The 23,660-nt window shown below is 38.6% G+C and overlaps 1 protein-coding gene across 3 annotated transcripts in view; it reads left to right on the top strand.

Moving 5' to 3' along the window:
- Nucleotides 1-23,660, top strand: part of SHTN1 (shootin 1) — a 96,162-nt gene that overhangs the window by 21,661 nt on the left and 50,841 nt on the right. For all 3 annotated transcript variants that reach the window (XM_081268195.1, XM_081268194.1, XM_081268196.1), the window contains exons 3-8: nucleotides 3,794-3,854; nucleotides 10,829-10,923; nucleotides 15,648-15,816; nucleotides 17,680-17,777; nucleotides 19,590-19,671; nucleotides 23,469-23,563. In XM_081268195.1, the coding sequence (XP_081124321.1) occupies nucleotides 3,794-3,854; nucleotides 10,829-10,923; nucleotides 15,648-15,816; nucleotides 17,680-17,777; nucleotides 19,590-19,671; nucleotides 23,469-23,563 (600 nt within the window). The remainder of the gene's footprint in view (nucleotides 1-3,793; nucleotides 3,855-10,828; nucleotides 10,924-15,647; nucleotides 15,817-17,679; nucleotides 17,778-19,589; nucleotides 19,672-23,468; nucleotides 23,564-23,660) is intronic.

Below are 23,660 nucleotides of genomic sequence, written 5' to 3'. Positions count from 1 at the left end.
CTAAGTCTTACCCCAGCCTTGAGCTGCAGAGAATTGTTGGGCATCCTAATTAAATGACGTGGGCCCAGGAACATCTGTTGCTTTTGCAAAGTCTTCATGAGCAATTCTCAACACAAAAAGAAGCAGTTTTTACAGATGGTGCAGCTGCATGGGCAGGGCAGAGCAAAGGGTGGGATGGGTGAGGGGCGTCTGTGTGGCAGAAAGATGCATCTCTACCAAAAAGACCCGTAATCTTTGCTAACTTCTTCCTGTTTATAGAATGATAGATTGCAAGAGATGTTTCTGGATGTACCTAAAATGAAATAAGTGGGTGTTTGAATTCTTGTTTAGCAAATGGGTACATCTTTCATATTTTGATCAGTTCTAGTTTGGAGTAAGTGAGCTGCATTTGTAGCATGTGTAAACTCACCCCCCCCCCACACACACCCTTTTCAGCATAGCAGATGGTAAATTCTGTGACTGCCAGTTCTATCATAATGTGGTTGCAGAAAATAGAAAGCAAAGCAATATGAAGGCCCCTGATAGAACACAGCTGGGCTTAGGGGGAGACCATGTGAATCTGTTGGTGTTAAGTAGAGGGCTAGTGTGAGCTGGACTGCAAAACTGCTTACCTGCATGGCAGCCTGAGACTGATGTGGAGACCTGTTATTAGCTAGAGCCTGTCTCCCTGGGCCTTATGAGTAGAGAGCATAGACAAAAAGTCTGTCTTCTGGGTAACTGGTACCCGCCTGTCTGAGACGACCAGCAAATGGTAGCTGTGTTGGTGGCTGGTGGTTGGTCTCTGTTTGTTTTTCTTAGCTGTTCATGTCTCTTTTTAAATATTTTTATTATTTTGTAATTTTCTCCAATTAGTTAAATATGAATGCACTTTGATACATCATACATAGATGGAGTATAATTTCTCCTTCTTCTAGTTGTACATGATGTAGAATCCCACTGGTCATATAGTTATATATGTATATAGGATAATAACATTTTGATTCATTCTACTATCCTTCGTACCCCCATGCCCTCTCTCCTCCCTTCACTCCCCTCTACCTAATCTAAAATAACAATATTCTTCTCTATCCCCTCACACCCCTTATTGTGAATTAGCATCCACATGTCAGAAAAAACATTCAACCTTTGTTTTTTGGGGATTGACTCAATAAATGAACCAAGGAAGTGAACAGACACTTCATAGAAGAAGAAATATAGTTGATCAATAGATATATGAAAAAGTGTTCAATATCTTTAGCAACTAGAAAATGCAAATCAAAAACTACTCTAAGATTTCATCTCACCCCAGTCAGAATGGCAATCATCAACAATAAATGTGGGGGGAAAGGCACACTCATACATTGCTGGTAGGACTGCAAATTGGCGCAACCCTTATGGTGAGCGGTATGGAGATTCCTGTTTATGTTCTTGTCATGCAGTCTTAGTGACAATTCAAGCTATGTGAGATTTGGATGAATCTCTGGTTCCTTCAGAAGAACCACTCTCAAACACCAACTCTTGGATGATGGCAGTTTTCACAGGGCATCCCACACTTTCAGAAATGCCAAATTAATTCAGGAGTAAAACAGAAAATTAACACAAAATTAATCCAGAAGTTATACAGCAGATATAGATATTTCATCAGCACTCATGACTCAGGCCCTTGAGTCCAGTCACAGGTTGAAGATTTTTGTGCCATTCATCCCTAATCTTTTCCCTGTTTCCTAGAGTACAGCTTCTGTCATAAATTTTGTATTTATCCTTCTATTTCATGCTCATATATTTTTGTATATACCATACATATAAAAATATATGTACATATAATATAAATATATGAAATGTTTTTGTGTGCTGAAGACATCATTTGATATGTGTTCTGCTACTCCTTTTATTCGACATTATAATATACGTGTGCGTGTGCGTATATATGGCTTTAAGTTATTCGTTTTCACTGTTCTATAGTGTATTTTGTGAATATACCAAGACTGTCATTATTAGAAATGCGGAACATTTGCTGGGTGTGGTAATGCATGCCTGCAGTCCCAGTGGCTAAGGAGGTTGAGGCAGGAGGATCACTAGTTCAAAGCTAGGCTCAGTGAGGCCCTAAGCAACTTAGCAAGATCCCTTTCTCAATATAAAAAATAAAGGGTTGGGGATGTGGCTCAGAGGTTTAGCACCCCTGGGTTCAATCCCTGGTATTAAAAAAAAAAAAAACCTGAACATTTTCGTACAGTTCATCTTGTAACATGGCTGGAAATTCTCCAGGTGTAGACACCTGGAACAGCAGTGCTGACTCAGAGGGGATGTGTGTTATCAATTTTGATAGAATATTATTTCCAAAGTACTTATCCTAATTTATACAGACAGCAGAATATGAGTTGCCAGATTTTAGAATGCTCAAGTGCTCAGATTTTTTTTTTTTTTTTTAGTTTTTGCTAGTCAAATAGATGATCTCACTATTTTAATCTGGATTTGTCAAATTATTAGTGGCATCATAATTTTCAAATCATTGGAATTTGAAATTTAAAAACGAGTTGAAATCCCACTGTATTTATTTGACGTGTTAGTCATGAAATGCATCTTAAAATTCTGCTTTATTTATTTGGTTCTTTTAGGGAATTAAGTATTCCCAGGAAATTCAGTTTTTTTCCTTGCAGCACTGGGCCTTAAACCCAGGGACGTTTTCTGCTGAGCTACATCTCCAGTCTTTTTTATTTTTAATTTTGAGTCAGGGTCTTGCTATTAGACCAAGCTGGCCTCAAATTTATGATCCTCCTGCTTCAGCCCCCAGTTGCTAGTGTGTACACCATGCCAGGTAAAAAATCATTTTAAAATTATTATCCTGATAACTAAAAGTTGCTTTTTAAAGTTTCAGGTAGTTTTGATAAAAATATCTCTAATCATGTCTTCCCTGTTTCATGTAACTCAGGGTGAACTGAATTCAGTTCTCATAATGACTTTTTGATTCCTAAAAATATCACTAATACCATCCTGGGCTGTTGAAACAGGAGATATTTGTTTCTATACAACATGTCTAAAAGATTGTCATGTTTTAATAGTTATTTTTGCCTTTTATGGTCTTGTCCCTCAAAGTCTTTTCAAGGACTTCTCTCACCTTTTTGAATTAAAAACCAGTTTTATAAATGATACATGCTTATTGTGAAATAAGTTTATCTTCTCTCCTTTGCTACCTTGCAGCCAAAATACTGGGGGGTTGGGAGGGGGCATGGCATGTCGTGTTTTCCTGGGTGAGAGTGTGCAAGGGTGTGTGGCAGCACCTTGCCTTCATTCAGTCCTCTCTCCGTTGGCCCCCAAGAGTACAGCAGTGAGCTGGGTTGCTGAACCCATGGGGAACTCAACTTGTGGATGAGCAGGGTGTTGGCTGCCAGGGGCACCTGAGAAAGATGCACACTCCCACAAAGTGGCACAGTGGAAGGGTCTTTGCTAGCATGTGCTACACCCTGGGTTTGATCCCCTACTCTGGGGAAAAAATGGTACAGACATACCTACTTAAAAAGAAGTGCAAACATTCTCTTAAAGAACGAGTACACTTTAACTCAAGGATATTAAATTGGTCTGTTACTGAGGAGATAATGAGCCATAGGGTGACTCATTATCTTAGAAGGTCTAAGAAAATTGGACAGTTCCGTGCTAGTTGAGCCGAACAGCCATCTTGTACTATTGGTGCTTTTTGAAGATGTTTTGTTTTGTTTTGTTTTCAGAAAATTGTTGCTGCCTATATGTTTACTCTTGCTCACCTTTCCAAACTTAAAATTTATGATATAAATTTAACATTTTTTTTTTCTCATTTCAGTGTGACAAAATTAGGCAAGAACGAGATGAAGCTGTTAAAAAACTGGAAGAATTTCAGAAAAGTATGTAAGCACTTCAGTGGAATTATTATACATATATACCTATTTTTGTATTATGTGAGTAGAGATATATAATTAAAATTGTCTTTCCATTTGCCCAAAAGGTGCCTTGACATTACTGGGATCTTTTTTTAAAACATTTTTTAGTTGCAGATGGACACATTTCCTTTATTTTTATTTATTAATTTTTTTATGTGGTGCTGAGGATTGAACCAGTATCCTCACACGTGCTAGGTGAGTGTTGTACCACTGGGTCATATTCCCAGCCCATATTACTGTGATCTTTAAAGAAATGGAATAGTATTATTATTTTATGAGGGCATTATTATTATAGTTTTAGTAGAAAATCTTACTGTACAAAAAGTTAAAAGAGAAAAAATTACTTTGTTACATTGGCTACTTGAGAAAAGCTAATGTTACCATTTTATAGTCTTGTCCTTCCTGTTTTTTTTAAGTTTGTGTAATTTGTTTATATCAAAATGCATATTTTGCATTTGGTCTGGTGGCCTACTTTTCTCAGTAGACAGTACGTTATCACATTTGCATGTCGGTAGAGCTGTACATTTTAATTGTTGCCCATAGCATTCCATCATATAATGGTACCATGTTCTTTAATTAATAGATTATTTATGGGTTTTAACTATTATGATTAATGTCATGGCAAGTACACAAAGTACACAGCTTTATAGTAATCTGATTAGTTTCTTAGGTTAATTCTTAGAAAGGAATTATGTTGGAGATTTACTCTGCATCTTTGTGGCTATAACTAACAATACTGTGTTATATACTTAGAATGTATTAAGAGGATAGATCTTATGTTAAGTGTTCTAAGTAAATCATAGGGGTTGGGGTATAACTTAGTGGTAGAGTGTTTGCTTAGCATGCATGAGGCATTGTGGTGGATGGATGGATAGATGGATGGGTGGATAGATAGAGTGGGAGGAGACTGTGGGAGGTAATAGATGTATCTAGGACTTAATGGTGAGTGATGGTTCATGGATGTGTATACTTGCCCCTAAACTCATCAGGCTGTATACATCAAATACATATAGCTCTTTACATGTCACTTAATGCTTTAATAAAATGGTTAAAAAAAGAGAAAAGCAGTTATAGGGTCACAGAGCTTAGATATGTTTAAGAGTTTGAATGTTTGAAATACCGCTTTCACCAACCAAGGAAAGATATGTTCCCACAAAAGTAATAATAATATTCTTCTAAATTTTTACTGTTATTTTTTTATGTGACATAAATCTGTTATTTATTCCCTAAGATAGAACATAGCCAATCAGACCCAGAAGTGTCAGATGGAAGTATGTCACCGGGAAAGAGCCAGACAGTAGCAGGGAAAGTGACCCCCTTCCTTTGGAAGCAAAGGCTTTCTCTGTCATTCTGCTGATGCTATCTCAGTCAGGTTATTTGATTATATCATAAAGTGTTGACTTGGTAACGGCACTTCAAAACATTAGACACTTCTGGAAGGTAAAACAGCCATAAAAATGTAACATTATAGTTAAATTTCAATAACCACTTTATTTCAGCATCTGACTACAAGAAAGAAAATCTGAGGGTAATCTTGTGGGTATAACCTATCTTGGGAGGCTGGTATGCTGTGATAGAAATACCTCTTACTTGTGAATGCATGAATTGCAGTTGCACGTGACTTTATCCTTGGCTAGTGCAGGATCAGTGGGATATGCTTACACTGTGCTGGCACCCATCACCTCTGAAACAGTGATCCCACTGGCATTGTTACCAATTAATGTACTTGAATTATTGATAGAGGATTGGAGTATTGTGTACAGTGGGGATAGTTCAAGTTTCCTATGGTTGGATTTATCACAAAAGATTTTGATCCAGATGATGGTAAGGATTTTGCTTCTTGCATTATGCAAAAATGGAAGCAAATCCCCCCCTCGGCCTTTTGAGTAACAGGTAAACTCTGCTTCCATCTTCCATTTCCCTTTCCTTTGTGTCTTCCTCTAAACACCTTTGATAGTTTAAAGAATTTACATTTTTTTTCCTTCTGAGAAACTCAGGTTAAGACCTGAAAGGATTAATTGAAGCTAATACAACAGTCGGTATCGTTGTATGCCTTTAATTTTTACCTTTATTAGGCCTACTAATTAAAGTAAAAAAAATTGGGGAATAAGAAAACCTTAAATATTTTTTCAAAAAATTGTATCTGAGCTAAACAATTCATGACTTTTGAACAGAGGTAGAATTTCAGATCTGGAAGGGGGTTTGGCCATATTTTTCACCAGTGAAGAGCTCCATTTGGTGTGAATCCATGTAGTAGATACTTATCTGAATTAGTAAAATTGAGATTAATGGTCCTGCTTTATAGGCTAAGTATTAAATGAGATAATTTATGTAAAAACACTTAACACTATACCTGTCATATAGTAAGTGCTTAGGCTCCTGGTCTTTCTACACAGAGCAACGCCATGTTTCTGCAAACACGGATTCTTGTGAAAGGAGAAGTAAATAAAGTCCTTTCAAGTACTTGAAGCCCCAGAGTTGGAGTCTGGGTTCTGTTTTAGGTCATACCAGTTTTCATACATGTGTGCCAACTTCCTGGCTAGTTCTTTTTTTTTTTTTTTTTTTTTGAGATGGGGTTTCACTATTGTTGTTCTTAAACTCATGAGCTCAGCATCCTCCCGCCTCAGCCTCCTGAGCATCCGGGACTTCAGGCGTGCGCCACCATGCCCCACTTCCTGGCTGTTTCCTGAGGGGTCTGATGTTGAAGGAGAAGCTGTGTTATGTTCACCATGTGTGCTGCAGAGATGTCTTTCTACATATTGCTGGGAGGTGGAGATGGACAGGAATTTTGCTCAGGAAACAACGCCTTGTAGTTAAAATGATGCCTTTAACTATAATGAACTAGAATGGATAGTGAAAAAGTGGAATCACCTTGGGAGTGAATTTGGCTTGGCTTTTCCTGGTAGAACTCTGTGATTTGGCATATGTCAAACTCATGAGCTCAAGAGGTCCTCTCTCCTCAGCCTCCTAAACAACTAGGAGGCCTTGATGTTGTCAGATATAAAACTACTGTGATGACACCTACTTTGTAGGATCATTTGAGGATTTATAGGGGAACAGGTATAAAGGGTTTAGCATGAGGCTGGACATATAATCCGGCTCAGTAAATGGTGATGATAGTTGTTGCCTAAGCATTTCTCCACTACAGGGAACGTTCTTGTAAGAGGGTATTCACGATGAACTCCATCCTCCCCACAAATAGGAGCACGTCCTTTGTACATAGCATCATGCTGGATTCAAAAGGACCAGACACATGTGAAACAAAAATCCCTCTTTTAATGGTCACAGTTAGTGGAAGACAAGAGCAAAAATTAAAACAAAGCCACCCCGTTTCCCTGCAATGTGACATGTCCTGTGGGTGGCATTAAGGTGAGAGTGCTTTGAGGTCACAGATGAGGAAAGACCAACTTTGCTAATCCAGCTAGACTGGTGGAAGTAACAGCTTATGTGCTTTTAGTTATACTATTGAGTTCTTAGGGCCTTTTTTTATTATAAAAAATTTCAGAGTTTTTCAAAACTGAGAAAATAGTTCAATGAACCCTCGAATGTCCATGGTCCAGCGTCAACAGTTGTCAGCCTGGCTGATCATGTTTTCTCTGTGTACACAGGCCCTCTTACTACTGACCTCTTACTTTACAACTGATGCTAGTAACTATATCATTTTAATATTTCCTCACTACCTATTTTACTATGGACTCCTTAAAAGATTAGTTTTTTTTTCTTTAAAGCTTAACTGCAGTATTAAGTTCTCTTAGAGTTTATCTTTTTTTTTTTAATATTTATTTTTTTAGTTCTCGGCGGACACAACATCTTTGTTGGTATGTGGTGCTGAGGATCGAACCCGGGCCGCACGCATGCCAGGCGAGCGCGCTACTGCTTGAGCCACATCCCCAGCCCAGAGTTTATCTTTTTTAAAACCTTATTTCATTAAAATGTGCAATGACATAGGTATGGTAGCTGTAGATCATGGATGTTAGGAAGAAGACCTACTTCAGGACCATAAAAATAGACAGCTAAAGGTTTTAAAAACTTTCATTCTTTGAAAGGATACACATAAATTTCTGTATTAAGACTATTTCTTTTTTATATCATGTGACCTGACTTTTGCATTTGGAAATGGAGTCCTGCTTTTCTAAAAATATAAATGGCCTTTAAAGTATTCTTCCCTTTGGAACCCAGGAAGTTGGTAAGTGAGTTATCTAATTTAGCATTGGGATAATTTCTTAAACTAAAAATCATAGCACAATGAAGAATTCCTACTCTTCCCTCTTTGAGGAAGAAATGAAGACCCCACCTGATGGAGTCTACCACATCAGCCTTGGAGAAAATGTGGGCAGGTACTCCTTGGCCAAGTCTATCAAGTTAAATCACAGCGCAGCTTTTACAAAATACTTAGAAAATAAATGCCCCCCCGCCCCCTTTTGCTAGGCCTAAACCTCAATACTGTGGAATGATTTTTCTTACTCTTTCATGAGCAAGAATGTTATTGAATAAAAAGTCAAATTCCTATGAAAAATGCAGAGTGTTTATGTTTTTGTTATGAGAGTAGAAATACCAGATTGTGGCAGAAGATGTCAAGTAGTTAAGGCTAAAAATTCAAAGTAATATTTGATGTTGTAAAAATTGTATAGGTTTCTTTTCTCTTTCCTTCACATTTTTGAAGAACCTACCTTGTAAACATAGTGATAAAATGCCAGGAATATTAGGATTTTAAGGAAATAATAGAGCCTATTATTTAAACTACAATATAAAAGGCAATTATATTGATGAAGAGCTACATGGGCTTTGTGTGTGTGAATAAACTTGGCCTGTGTTCAGCTTCTATTTGTTCTTCTGGCATAAACACATATTGTGTGTGATTCCAGTTTAATGGGGACCCGTTTGTATGCCAAGCAGCTGCATTTTAGGACCTATTGCGTGATTTCATAGCTCTCTGAAAATTGGTTCTATTCAGAACAAGAGATAGAAGAGGACAAGGGGGGTGGTGTGGGGGAGCTTCAACACACAATCATTTCTTTTCAATTGGAGCCAGAAAGGTTGATGACAACATGACCATTGTGTTGTAATGATAAGACCACTAAGGCATCTGTACCTCTCATCAAGGCTTTCACACCACAGCAGATACAATTTAATTCACTGCTCTGTCAGCAGTGCTGATACCATTATGCCGTCTGTCTCCACAGTTATAATCACTGTCCTCTGAGAAATGCAGTTGAAATGATCTTGAGCAGTCAAAGAAACTCTCAATTAAGGCTGCCACTTCCAATGTGTCAGATTGTGTCTTATGCACTTGGTACAATTTTCACTTCCAATCCTGTTTATTTACAATGTCTACCAGTAATTACGCTTAACGTGTCATTTAGTGAGGGGGGCCCCTGCCAAGCCGATTGTTGGGTGCTGCTGTACCATTGAGTGGGAGTTTCTCGAAGTCAATGCCATCAGCAGCTTTTAGGCCCTGATGGGATGCAGTAGTAATGTTGATAATGCAAGTATCGTGCTCATCAAGTCATAATTAGATGCCACTCAAATGTGCCACTTGTAATAACAGTGTTGATTCATGTTTTTCTCGGTGACTGCAACTACTAATTAGTTAAGTGGTTTTTGGTTGGCCTGCATTTGCGGCAGATTATTATTACCCCTGAAAAAATGTCAAGGTTAGAGATGTTTCTGGCCATTTAGTGCTGCTTTATGAATTTGAATATTAACATAATAAGAACTTTGGACAGACTTAGGAAGTAATACATTTTTTGTATTTAATTTGGAGAGAATTTTTTTCCCTCTGAGTTTAATCATAATTGCAGGTTAATTAAGCTTAAATGAAGCAAAAGTAATCTCTCTTTGTGTTATGTGAGCCCAGAGCTTTTTGCCTAACTTTGTTGAGTTTCACATTTGGGTCCTTTAATTTTTTTTTTTAAAAGCCAAACAAATGTCAATAAATATACATGTCTACAGTTAGGTGTAAGGTTCTGAGGATTTTCTTTTAACAAGAAATGTGGGTGAGTGGAATTGGCATTTTCTTAGTTGATCTTGAGCCTCAAAATATAATCCAAGTTCTAAATGACTCTGTACCTTTAAATCTCAATTTACATAAACCAGCTACTCAAAAATCTAAAACAGTTTCTTAAATGTTGGTAAAAAAATCAAGTAAAATTTGATTTTTTCCCTTATTCCTACTGATAGCCTATGATAGAAACAATTTAAACCCCTGTTTTCATCACATGCTACATAAATCTCAGTGCTATGCTTCTGTGCTCTGGAGTTTGAAATAACAGAGACTGGCTTGTCACTCTTACAGAGTAATATTACAACTCTTAGTTAAGCTGCCACATAGTTATGTCAGTCAACTTAAGATTTATTTTCATTTTACTTCTTTTTTTTTAAGAGAGAGTGATAGAGGGAGAGAGAGAGAGAGAGAATTTTTAATATTTATTTTTTAGTTCTCGGCAGACACAACATCTTTGTTGGTATGTGGTGCTGAGGATCGAACCCGGGCCGCACGCATGCCAGGCGAGCGCGCTACCGCTTGAGCCACATCCCCAGCCCTTCATTTTACTTCTTATTACCTAATTTTCTTTATTAGATCCACATGTTATATTCTTCTAAGAAAGGTATCTTGCTGCTGTTCATTTGTGGGAGAGTCTTTTATTAAATTAGCTGATATGTCTGTAGTGTCCATAGCCACATAGAAAATATATGCTTTACAAACCTCCTAAATGTATGTTAGAGTAGTGCCTGTTCTTTGTTGTGTTCTTTTTTTCTTTCTGTGTTCAAATATGAACTAAGTTAAGTCAGGGCAGCTTCTTAAAAACTTTTCTTGATAATGGCTAAAGGCTAGCCAGAGAAAGAATTGAAGTATTCGTAATCATGGGACGATGCGTGGGCTTCTGGAATAGCTGACTAATCCTTGAATGCTGAGACTTTTTCCCCCTCATTCCTAGTTTCTCACATGGTTATAGAGGAAGTTAATTTCATGCAGAACCATCTTGAAATCGAGAAGACTTGTCGAGAAAGCGCTGAAGCTCTGGCCACAAAGGTGAGTCTCCCTTCAAGGTAGGGATATTTCTTGAGTTTTCAGATTTCAGCTTGTTTTGCTGGGGAGCAGCTTCTGCCCTGTTTGGCTCTGCCAGTACTGCAGTCACTCATCTCCCTATTCTGAGGGTGAAGAGAGGGATGCGGGTCTCAGAATCCTGGAATGGGATTATGTAAATATTTGCCTCGATGCAGAGGTGGTTTTGATTGTAAAAGGAGGGTTTGCGTGTGTGTATTTCCACAGTTGTGCTTTTTTTGCCTGGGACCAGGGTTCTGGAGTAGTCTGTTAATGTGCTGGACTTTCCATCTCTGCTTTTGGTTCAGTGCTAAACAAGTTTAAAACTAACCAGGTGTGACATGAAAGAGCAGTGAGTGGGCCCTGCTGGGACTGATGGGAAAGCCAGCCTCCAGCCTTACATTTCAGGTGATTATTTGTGAGAGCAAAGCGAGGGCATGCAAAAGGTGACCTCCGTGCTCTGCTGATTGCCTCTAGCTGATGAATTTACCAAGTGTGTAATTTTCTATATTCTGTCTCATCAGAAGTACATTATTATTAAAGAATGTTTTTATCTCAGTCTTATGTATTTTGGGTTGGGTAAAATGCATCTGAACCACTTCATCAGAAAATGGATTACAGCAATTTTCAACCAAATTTCATTAGTAATGCTGGTTATGTTTCTTTTCCTCCCCCAACCTCCCAACATCCACCACCTTGGGAGTATTTCCTTGGATGTGACTGAAATCCTACCACCAATAAATAAATAAATAAATTTAATTTGTGTGCATTAGCAGTGTGCTTGCAAGAGGTATTTGCTTAATTGTTTGCATAACGACACTGCATTAGAATTCATAAGATATTCAATCAGAACTTAACTAAGAACATAAATTTGTGTGTGTGTGACTTCTCTCCTGTTATTTGTCTGAAGGATGCATAGCAACCAAGGCCCTTGGTTTGAAAACACCAAGAGCTTGGGTGCTCCTACTTCCTTTTACTCTGTCTGGGCCACAGCACCGGAGCTCCCCAGTCCACGATGGTATAAGAATTCTCCTACCATTTCCTTTATCTCTTTTGAAATAGGCAGAGGAAAAAAAAATTATATACAGAGCAGAGTAGCCGCTGTGACTCTTCTGGGGCCTACAGATAGCCTCTATACTCTCTCTTATTCTTAACATTAATTCCAGTTGGATTATAGACACTGGTCACCTCTCAGGATTGGCAGAGCTTATGGCCCACCTTTATTAAACAGGTAGCCTTTGGCAAGAGAATTTGCCTCTCTGAGTCATATAGTCCAAATGTTCTGAGTGTCTGTGTGGACCAAGGTTGTCATCTTAGGCATTCTCCAGATCTCCTTGGTCCAGGAGCATGGTCCAGGCGTGTGTATGTTGGAAAGCTGCCAGGTATCCAGTGCTATCTCCACTTAGAAACCACTCTTGCCTAATCCCTAAGGTCATTCTTGCACCTCGGATTTTTAACTTACACCACTTGTTTCCTATCCTAAGAAGCCTTCTTGAAAATGGACATGTAATTTGTTTCTGAGGGTGCGATGTGAATTCATAGGGAATGGAGTGAAAAACAAATCAAGAAGCAGAATTAATCCAGCATTAATTAATAGATTAACCTATTAATCTATAGACATGCTCAGCAGATATGAAAGCAGAATTTGGAAGCTTCATTTTATGTGTGACAGTAAGTGATAATAGAACATTCTGTTTCAGTATCAATTCTCATTTTTTGAAAGTAGACTCCATTTTCTGAGCAGAGAATTTTCTATAAGTTAATTATTTTCCTAAACTTTTGCCTTCAGATAAATGACAAATGGAATATTTAATTCTTATAGTGTAATTTGACCTCATAATTTTCTTAAAAAAAGTGTGGATAATTTGCTAAAATGTGGAAGATAAACTGATAAATGTATACCAATTATTTTAAGTCAGAAAATTCAAAGCCATTTAATTTGCTTACTTTGTTTCTTTAAATATTCATTGAACTATGACAGTATAAAAACTATTTAAATTTGAATACAGTAATAGGTTCATTTGGTGGGGGGGTCATGACTTACAAGGATTCCACGCAACAAGCAGTGTGCCGTTAATCTGTAACTTGATGAGCAGCTGCAGTGAAATTGCTTAGCCAAAATCAGTGAGTACAGACTTCTCAAAAATGTTCATAAGACATCAGGCATTGCAAATCTTGTATTTCTTCTTTCAAAATATGAAAATGGTGTTTGAGAGAAGACTTAGGATGCTGTGTGGTTGGGTTTTTCCCTCAAGCTAATGACTACTGAGTAGTTGTATTACAGATGACCCATAGCTGATGGATTTGAGTGCCTGGTTTGATAGAGGCTTGAAGCTCTTTTTAGAGTAGAACTGTTAACTCTCAGGTTACCGAGTAGTACTGTGATGGTCTGGGAAGAAATATATTAAGTACCACATGGCAAAAATCAGCATTTTAATGAATATCCTGGAAGAAGAAAATGTATAGATGCACACCTTATTTGAAGAAAACTAGCTGATAAATGATTTTTCAAAGAAAAATAAAAACTAAGCCTCCTTTTTTAGTAGAAGTAGCTAAACCACTTGCTGAACTCTAACCTGATCTGTAATATCTCATTTGATCTTCATATTGGGGATAGAAACTGTTTTTATCCTTAGTTTGCTGATGAGAAATGAGACACTGAAGGATTACATTAGTTCTCGAGACGTGTGTGCTAAGGCATTCCGTCAGTCTGCATCCGTGAGGCTCAGTGTTGATTCACTGAGTCTGAAACAGTACTATGCTGGCCGTGTGGTCAGAGACTTGGATAAGTTACAGCACATTTTTAAGGGTTTTTTTTTTTCTTTACATGAATCTGTTGTTCTCCAGAGATTGTAATGTGCAGGGATGAGAGTCATTTGTTTAAATATTAGAAGGCAGAGTTATAATTTGTCTTCATTTTAAAAAATTTCTTCTTAAATTGATGTTTCACACTCAGAAAAGATGTCGTAGTATAAGAATTGACAAGATTCCTTGAGCCTCTTGGAATGCTGAGCTGTAGCATTCATGGTTCACGGGACCCACGACAGCGTCTCCTAAAATTTTCCATCTTAAGGAAGAGGGGTTGGGGGCTTATGGGCCTCATCTTTATCCCTGATCCCATAGAGTAACATGGGGAGGTAGGGACTAGGGACTGGGAAAAAGGAATTCCCTGAGTAGAGCTTCTGGGTCTTCCCTGGAAGAATCCATGGAATTTTTATAGCTTTTTCTAAGAGATTCTTCCTGATTCCTCAGGGAAGTTAGGGAAACCTCTTGGGCTCCAGACCATGGCACTTTGTTCTGAATTATTGGGATAAGAATCAGATCCTCCAGACTGAAGTGAGCTGTGAGAAAACCAGAAGGGCCAAATTATGATCACAAATGGGCTGAAGCCAGATGTGTATCATACTAAACTTCTTGTTCTGGTGTCAAGTTTACAATAAAGAAGATAAACTAGCATCCCAGTGACATTATGTTCATTTATTTCCAATGTCAGTTATTAAACTCAAACCTGCTTATTCTTTATTAAGGAATAACAAATACATTAACAAATTAGGATTCATTTTTACTGCTGTGAATTAGAACTCTTTTTGAAGAGATAATAGGAACTTCCTTGAATTTTCTTGTATTGTGGTTTATTAAGATTCTGTGTACAGGGAGTAGAAACACATCTTGAACAAGCTCAAGCAAGAAAAGAGAAAGATATGGGAACTTGTTAGAGACAAATATTGGAGAATCCCAATTGTGAGTCAGGAGCAGTTTGGGAGTGGACTGGGGCTTGGGGAACCCTCTCTCCTTGCTTTTCTCTGCCTCTCTCTCCATATTAGCTTCATTTTCACCTTTGCAACACACTGCATTTCTCTCTTCCTCAGGTCAGTAGTAGAGTGTGGTTGCCAGACCCTGTTATGTCCAGACACATGGAAACTCATTTCTATTCCAGCCTCCAAATTCCTAGAAAAGAGATCTGATTGGCCAAACTTGGGTCACGTGTCTATCTCTGGACTTACTAGCTATGGCTAATGGCTGGGGAAGGCTTTGGGGATGTATGGTCTTCCCACAGAAATCACATGCTCACTGGAGATGAGTGGAAATGTCCAGAAAAGAAAGGACTTAAGCAAGCAGACACTTAAGAGGTGTTTCAGTACAGCATCAAGATGAAAATTTACTTTAAATAAAGAATGTATATTAAGACTATTAATAACTAGAAATACTGGTGTTTTAATTCCTTATATGTATTTCCTCTTGGTCATGACTAGCATTTCCACTTGCTGCTGGCTGTAATCCAGGTACCAGTTCTTACTTAGTAAGTAACACATCTAATATATTTTTTTAAAGACATGGTGGAATCTTTTTTTTTAATATACTTTTTTTTTTTTTTAAAAAGAGAGAGAGAGAGAGAGAATTTTTTTTAATATTTATTTTTTAGTTTTTGGCGGACACAACATCTTTGTTGGTATGTGGTGCTGAGGATCGAACCGAACCGGGGCCACACGCATGCCAGGCGAGCGCGCTACCGCTTGAGCCACATCCCCAGCCCCACATCTAATATTAAAATGTGTGAACACAACCTTGTTTAGTGAATCTGCTAATCCTGTGTCCTGCTGTGACTGTTGTGAATATGCAAGACAAAAACCTGCTTAATTTGTCTATTGTTTAAAAACCCAAGATAATTATTTGACTGCTGTTAAAATAACTATGTTTGCATTTTTTCTTAGCTAAATAAAGAAAATAAAACACTGAAAAGGATCAGCATGTTGTACATGGCCAAGCTGGGACCAGATGTCATAACCGAGGAGATAAACATTGACGAGGAGGACCCTGCTGGGGACACAGACGGAGCTGCGGAGACCTGTGTGTCAGTGCAGTGTCAGAGGCAGATCAAAGGTGGGACCCTGCTCACTACCAAGCATGCTTCCATCTCCCTGACTGCATATGCAGTTGGAGCCACGTGAGAAGCTGTAAAATGCTAAATAGTTAACTTAAAAAAAAAACCGCTGATGCCTCAGGCCCACCCCTAGAGGCTATTTGAAAATCACAGGGTATAGCACTTATGCTTTATGGGTGGCTTTCTTGTTTGGAATTTGACACCTTTGAGAGTGTTGTCTCCAGAAACAGCCAGTTAGACCACATCGGTAAGAGTATGGACTGGGTGTTAAGAGAATTTTAGATGTGTTATGCAAGATAGAAATTCATTTCTCTGAGGCTGGGGTTTGACTCAGTGGTAGAGTATGAGCTTAGTGCACTAGATGCCCCGGATCCCATTCCTAGCACCAAAAGATATGTGTGTGTCTATGTGTTTAGTTAATATTCCCTTTCAGTTTAGTTCTGTGTTGGAATCTTTGGAGGAGATTCCTCCTTAAATTACTTAGTCTCTTCCTTCTAAGAATATCTGATTTAAGCGATGAGCTAAAAGCATACTCAGTATTAAACAACTGTGTTGGCTAGCAAATAGTGCCATGGAGTCAAGATCATAGGAGACTTCTCTTCAGTGCAAATTAATTTTATTTATGTTTTATATATATATACATATATGTATATGTATATAATATGTGTATACACACACACATACATTGTTTCTGTTAAAGATGTCACAAAGCAGTTTCTGGCGTAATGACTATCAGAGCATTTTAACCTGGTACACATTCAGAAATACTACTCTTTTGTTTATTTGGTAGATAAAATTTCAGGTACAGGTAGAAACATGGAAGGGTTTACCTGGCTTTACCTGACTCTTCAGCCTCTTAACCCAAGACAAAATAGAGTTGATGCTGGCTGAGAGGGAGAGGAGGTTTAAAGGATTTCCTTTTGTTCATTATTCTCCTTTCTTTAGGTCTTGAGCAATATGGTCTCATGTTCTTCCTTGGTAATTAGCCAGCCAGTGGAGAAGGTGATTTAGAATCGAATCACTGAGAACTTCTTCAAGCTGGGTCCACATACAAAGTTTAATGCAATTTATAAATAACCACATAGCAGGTTTCTTACTGCCCTCAGAGAAGGATAAGAAATTAAAAGCAATTAAAAACAAGTGGCAAAACAGTAGGCCTGGATAAAAACTTAAGTAACCTGTGCTAATCCATGTGTATTTTTAAACATTTCAGTGGCAGAGGTAACTTTTAACATCAGAAGCTTTTGTACTTAAAGTTGCTAATATTTGCATTCTAGTAACATTTATCATTACATCACAATAATAAAAAGTAGAAATAAATTAAGAAATGAAGCACCCACAACTCTGGAGAGAAAGTTACTAAAATTAACCCTTCTTTACATTTTTGAGTCAGTTGGAATGATGCTTATGGTCTATAAATTGGCAGGAAGTCAGGACTTTTTTCCTTCAAATCAAAATCTCCAAATTATTAACTGCCCAATTTTTTGTTTATATTGTGTTGTGACAAGAGCCATGGTCTTTATGAAATAAAAAAGAAATTAGTGTGGTGCATTAAGCATAAGCCGGAGAAATTTAACTTCCCAATTGCTGGATAGTTTTCTCAAATTTGGATTTGATCAATTGCAAAGAAAACTCACTTTGGTACATTTAACATGGTGAGATTGCCTGGTATAGAACCAGGAGTGTTTGGGGTGGGGCATGCAGGTGAGATTCCCATTGTCCTCTGCTTCTTTATTTTCCTTCTTTTTGCCAAATAACCTTGATCATAAGCTGTAGGGCTGGCATTTTCAGTTCTTTTGAATATGTTTGATTTATTTATTTTTTAAACCTTTTTCCTTTTTTTTTTTCCTTTAAAAATGCAGAACTTCGAGATCAAATTGTATCTGTTCAGGAGGAAAAGAAGATATTAGCCATTGAGTTGGAAAATCTGAAGAGCAAACTTGTAGAAGTAATTGAAGAAGTACGTATCTTAGGCCTGAAAGGCAAGGCCTTATGTGTTTTCAAACCAAAAGTCTTTTTTTGGGATTGGCTATATCAAACACTTGGTATTGCTAGCTAATTTTGATATGAGAACTGTGTAACAATTTTGATCTTCTCCTTTGCCCCATTTCAGACATACAAAAAGGGTTAGGAAACATGGTCATTGAACGCTCAGGTACCCATTACCTAGCTGAATGACGCAATACTAGATAGCATTGATATGCTCCCTGTTGTCCCCATTTTTTTTTCCTTACATGGGGCAGATTTGTAAGAATGGTAGCGGTTTCAGGTCACGCACTTCATTGCTTCTGGCAAAGAAGGAAGAGAGTATCTTGCTTCTCCAGTGGGATGGTCTGGCTCTGTTTAAAGGGGCTGTCCCTTTGTGTCCCTCCAACACAGGCAGATAGGGTAGATGTGAGAGGAGGTTCAAGCAGGGATTTGGAGACTTTCTATTGTCCCTTTGAGGTGTCTTTAAGAACAGGACCACACAGTTGCCTTGTATTTGCTCGAGGCTGAGAGTCTAATTTCACCATATGGTTTTAACTTGTCTCCATGGTTCTCAGATTCTGTAGCTCAAGAATTTCGCAGTGTATGGGCAACAGCACTTCAGGTGGCTGCCAAACGTGCCAGGGTTTGATCCCACCAGTGAGCAGCCTTCCCCAGTTTCCTCCATTTCTGTACATATATCACCAGTTCCTTGAAGGCCATGATGTAAAAAAGATTGGGAAGCAGTGCCCACCAGCCTTCCCAGCCCTGCTGCTTGTCCTTCACTATGGCAGGACATTATAATGAATGGGAAGAAGGGTGATTATACTTGTGTAGGGACTTTCCTGTTGGATAGTGACAAAAAGCAAAAGTAAGGCTTCTAGGAAAAGATGCTGGTTCACAGTCTCTCTGGAGGTGCTGCTGGACTCACGGCTGCTTTCAGGATCCTCATCCTGATCCTCATCCAGAGAGGGGCAGGAAATGCATTCTTCTGCCCCCCAAACCATAGTGGGGGTCATTTATTGATGATTCTCTCTCCTTCCTCCTAGAGGAAGAGGTGTCATTGGAAGACAGTTCAGAAAGTATTTTTATTGTGACTGTCTCAGACATCTGAAAAGGTACAATGAGCACAATAACGAGCATCCTCTACCCGCTGTTGCGCAGCTAAGCACACACAGATTGGCGAGTGAGGAAGCTGGTGCCTCTCCAGCTGCCTCTTCTCACTCCTGCCCAGCTCCCCCGAACTTGGTGCTCACCATTTGCATTTATAAGTTTAGTACAATCCATAGTGTTTGGAGTATTTTTAGATTACATAAACAGACCTGCTTAATGTATTTGAGTGGTGATGGATGTCAAATGTTCTTTCAGACATTTAAGTTTGGGGGAGAATATTTTCATGTGTATTCTGTGTAAGGAAAATAGTCATCAAAGTTCAAAACTCCTCCCCTCATTGAGTATTGGATCTCTTGACTAAATGATTTGTGTATTTTCTGGGTGACCCATCATTAGATTTTTGTGTTAAAAATACAGAATATATACATTAAAGGGTTAGGATATGGTCATCTTTCGAAATTGGTGCTGGTGCCAGCATGACTGTCTGAGTCAGGAACCAAGGGATCGTCCTTGAATAGCCACCTCTGAAGCTGTGGGGACAGCGCTGGTGATGCCTACCGTCTTGCTTAGCACTGTAGCTTCCTGTTGAAAACTTCGTGTTGAAAACTGAACAGCCATTTGAGAATCACACGTTGCCATATGTCTCGTTTTACAATGTTGGGTGTTTTCTCCCCTCAAAATCTTACATTTTTAGGTAAATAAAGTTAAACAAGAAAAGGCTGTTTTAAATTCAGAAGTTCTTGAACAGAGAAAAGTCTTAGAAAAATGCAACAGAGGTATGTCGTTCCAGTCTTTCTTCTCGACCCACCTCGTATGTCATTTGTTTCGTTTACATGTATTTTGTGTCATTTTACCTAAAGACTCTCACAGTCCAAAATCTCCTGGACTGTTTTCCTAGCAATGGGTCTCTTTCATTCCCACTCTTTTGTCTTTGGGGGCATGTGAAAGTGGTTTCATTGAGGAGCTCAGAAACTACTTGTTTTGCAACTTTAGACATAAATGCCACGTCTGTCCTACATGTGTCCTGGGACCACAGTCATCTGGGCTGACACTTCTGCATTTATGCATTTGATAGGTCATTTAGTGAATCTCAGAGCAAAGATTGGGACATCTACAGTGATTACTTGCAAAGAGATAACATTTTAAGTTATGAGGATGGGAAATGGAACAAAGGGGAATTGAGAGTATAAATTGATGTAGAGAGTGGATGCATGCTTGCTCTCATGTCTGTGTCTGAAATCCGGCTCTGAGCTGCAGGTCATGAAGGATTCATAACCATTTAAACGAATTAGTAAAAACAAACTAATGATCAGGAAAGTCAGACCTGGTCTCATGGTGAGAGGACAATGTCTCCAGTGACTACTTCCAAGGAAAACTGTGTAATTCTAATTGTCACAGTGACCAAATCACTCTTATAAAATGTAAGAGTCTTCTGGGGGCTGTTGCTTATGTCCCCAATTGAGGGAGTGATGCTAAGTACAGATATGGAGAAAGTTTATTCCAAGGGAGGGGACTCTGTCAGTCCATTTTTCATTGCTGTAACAAAGTACCAAAAGCTGAAAACTTGAAAAAGAAAAGATGTTTATTGATCCCAGTTTGAGAGGTTCAAGAGCATGGCATAGCATGTGTTTGGTGCTGGTGAGGGCCCCCTTTGGTTGAGTCATAGCATGATGGATGGTATCATGGTGGGAATGCAGGTTGAGAGGGCAAGATCACATGGCAAGATGGAAAGCCGTAGCTGAGGAAGGGACCAGTCTTGCTCTTTTAATAATAGTCCATTCTAGTGAGAACTCACCTACTCTGTGAGAACAACATTGCTCCTTTCTGAGACTCAATGAGGTAATTACTGAGGCTAAGCCCCTCCTCTTAAAGGGTCTTCTTAATACCACCACATCGGGGACCATGAACCTTTGGGTGGCAAACCTCATGCAGACCGTATCAGAGACCCCAGTATGCTTCTTGTTCTCCCCCACCCCCACCCCCAGCCACTTGGCTTCCTACTCTAGAAGCTGAGACACTAACAGGAAGTCTTTCAGACCTAGGGCTTTCCACATTGTCATTGGTGACAGCTGTCAATCCGTGCCACTTATCAGCTGGGATTTTTAAACAAAAGACCTGGTAGTTAAGTGTGGGAGATGCATTGGATGGTAGCATTTCTTTAGGTCCTGACTCATTTGTAGGTAGAAATGTATCGAGGAATTTGCCATCTTGAGGCTCTGAGCTGGAAACAGGGTTCTGCAAAGGTGGATCACACAGCCCTGCCTTCAGAGAGCCCCCCATGTGGGCAGAGAGGCGGCTATCAATAAACACAGCACCAGGACCAACCTCGTTTCTTTCAGAATCCAAGTCAAAGGGACCTGGACATGTGAAAATTCACTTTTTATTATAGTGTTCTGGACATAGAAAAGAGTCAATTATCTTGCCCAGGGCTTCAGATAGTCGCAGTCTTCTTTGTTTTCTTCACAAAATTTCTTTTCTTAAATAGATTTTAAAAATCATTTAGCTCTCGGGGACCTATAATTCACACCACAAACCACCACTTACATTACTTTACTTGAGTAAGACTATTCGCCCTTCATCTGAGGAGGCAGTAGATTTACAGAGTGGAGTTTGAAATACTATGTCATTACACAGCAAACCTGTCCTTAGTCAGTTAGAACTGAAGTGCCCGAGGAAAAGTGAGTGAAAGCAGCCATTAAGAGGGCCTTTTGAAGGATTTTAGTGACATGACTCAGCTCAGGACAGGGTGCCTCACCAGAAGCAACTGGGTGGTGCCACGAGTTATTCCTAATCTAGTGGCGTTACTATCCCCTTCATTCTGTCTGTGCCATTATTTAACAAAGTAGGCCATTAAATGGCAAGAGTAGGAAAGAAGGCGTGTCACTTTTATTTGAGAGGACCTTCTTCTTGAAGGTGTCTGTCCTGTGGAATCATTTGGTCCTCTGGGCCTGGATGTCTTTAAGGCTGTTTCCCTTCATTGTAAACATAGAGAACACTTGAAAAATTTATATGTAACATAAAAATATATGTGTGTGTGTGTGTGTGTGTGTGTGTTTACACACATATATATTCCTTTTATTGGGTAACACTTTTTTTGGTAGAAAATTTAAATTTGTTCTAGGTAAAGGAAGCTTTATAATCCAGAGATAAGCACTATTGACATTTTAGGATATGGGTTTTTTTTTTTTGTGTGTGTGTGTGTGTGTGTGTGTGTGTGTGTAGGAAACGTTTATTTGAGGGCTCACGGTTTCAGAGTTCTCAATCCATAGACAGCAGGCTCCATTCCTCAGGGCTTGAGGTGAGGCAGAACATCATGGTGGAAGAGTGTGGCAGAGGGAAGCAGCTCACAGGATGATCAGGAATAGAATATATTCTACTAATTAAAAAACATATGTATCCATTAAGTTTTTTGTTACATATGTTTACAATATATATGGAAGAGAATACTAGTAAAGGAAATCTCTCTTTACCTACTAATACCTGACAAACCCATAACCATCTTTCTCTGCTTATTCCCCTCTGTTGAATTTTATCTTTTTCTTTCTCTTATTTAATAGTTTTGCCAAATATATATGTATCTCTAAATAGTACATTGTTTAATTTTGCATGTTTTTGGACTTGCTATAACGGAATCGTTTTGCTATAACCTCTGCAGATTTATTCACGTTGGGCATTTATTTCACTACTACCTAATATTCCACAAGAAAACCCTATCAGAATTCACTTATGCATTGATCTTTTTGCAGATATTTGAGTTATTTCCAGTATTTTGCTATTCTAAGTTATGTGTTAAGAAAGTTCTCAGACATGTCTCCTTATTTCTCTAATATATATGCCACATGTAAAATTTTATCTTCAGTTTCTCTGTGTAAGGCCAGATTATTTTGCAAATAGATGTCATTTTACACTCCTCTTAGCAGTATATCTGATCTCATTCTGTACCCTTCCCAAACAAGATATCCACACTTTAATTTTTGCAAATTTCTTCTTCTTTCGGTAAAGAAAAGTACTTCACTTTGCATTTCCTGATGCCTAATAACAGTGAGCATTTTTCTACATGTTTATTGACTTTTTATATGCTTCCTGTCCTGTGACATGCCTGTTGATGTGTTTTCTGTGGCTTAGAAAGAATTAATTTTGCACTAATTTTTGAAATTCACTTATTTTAAAATATATATCATAAATGTCTTCTCATTCACTAATTCTGTGTTTGCAATATTATAATTTTGGTGGCATAATAATTTTTTGCTGATCCTTTGATGTTAGATGATTTCATTGTTTTCAGCAATAGTGCACATAGCATCCTTGCATCCATACCTGTGTGTGTATATGTGATTTATTCTTTCAGGATGTGCATTCCCAGAAGTGGAATTGTCGAATCAAAAGATATGAATAGTTATAGATCTTTGATTCACATTACCAGGATACCCTCCAAAAAGCCTTTATCAATTTACATGCCAAGCAGGAATGGATGAGGGTCCCGTAGGCCTCAGTCTCTTTCCCACATCATTTCCTGTCTGTGTTCCTGATAACTTGTATGGCACACAGTCTTACTTTTCCTCCTCTTTTTAAGTGTCCATGTTAGCAGTGGAGGAGTATGAGGAGATGCAAGTGAACCTGGAGCTGGAGAAGGACCTCCGAAAGAAAGCAGAGTCGTTTGCACAGGAGGTGGGTATTTCGCGGAGACCTGGTGTTTTGTTTTTGTTTCTCAAGGGACTTTGCTGATGACAAACAATCCTCCTATCTCTCCAGCTTCTCTCTGCTG

The sequence above is a fragment of the Spermophilus citellus genome, assembly GCF_964194105.1.
Source record: "Spermophilus citellus genome assembly, chromosome: 15".
NCBI classification, from domain to species: domain Eukaryota; kingdom Metazoa; phylum Chordata; class Mammalia; order Rodentia; family Sciuridae; genus Spermophilus; species Spermophilus citellus.
This window is presented reverse-complemented; position numbering and strand designations above follow the sequence as displayed.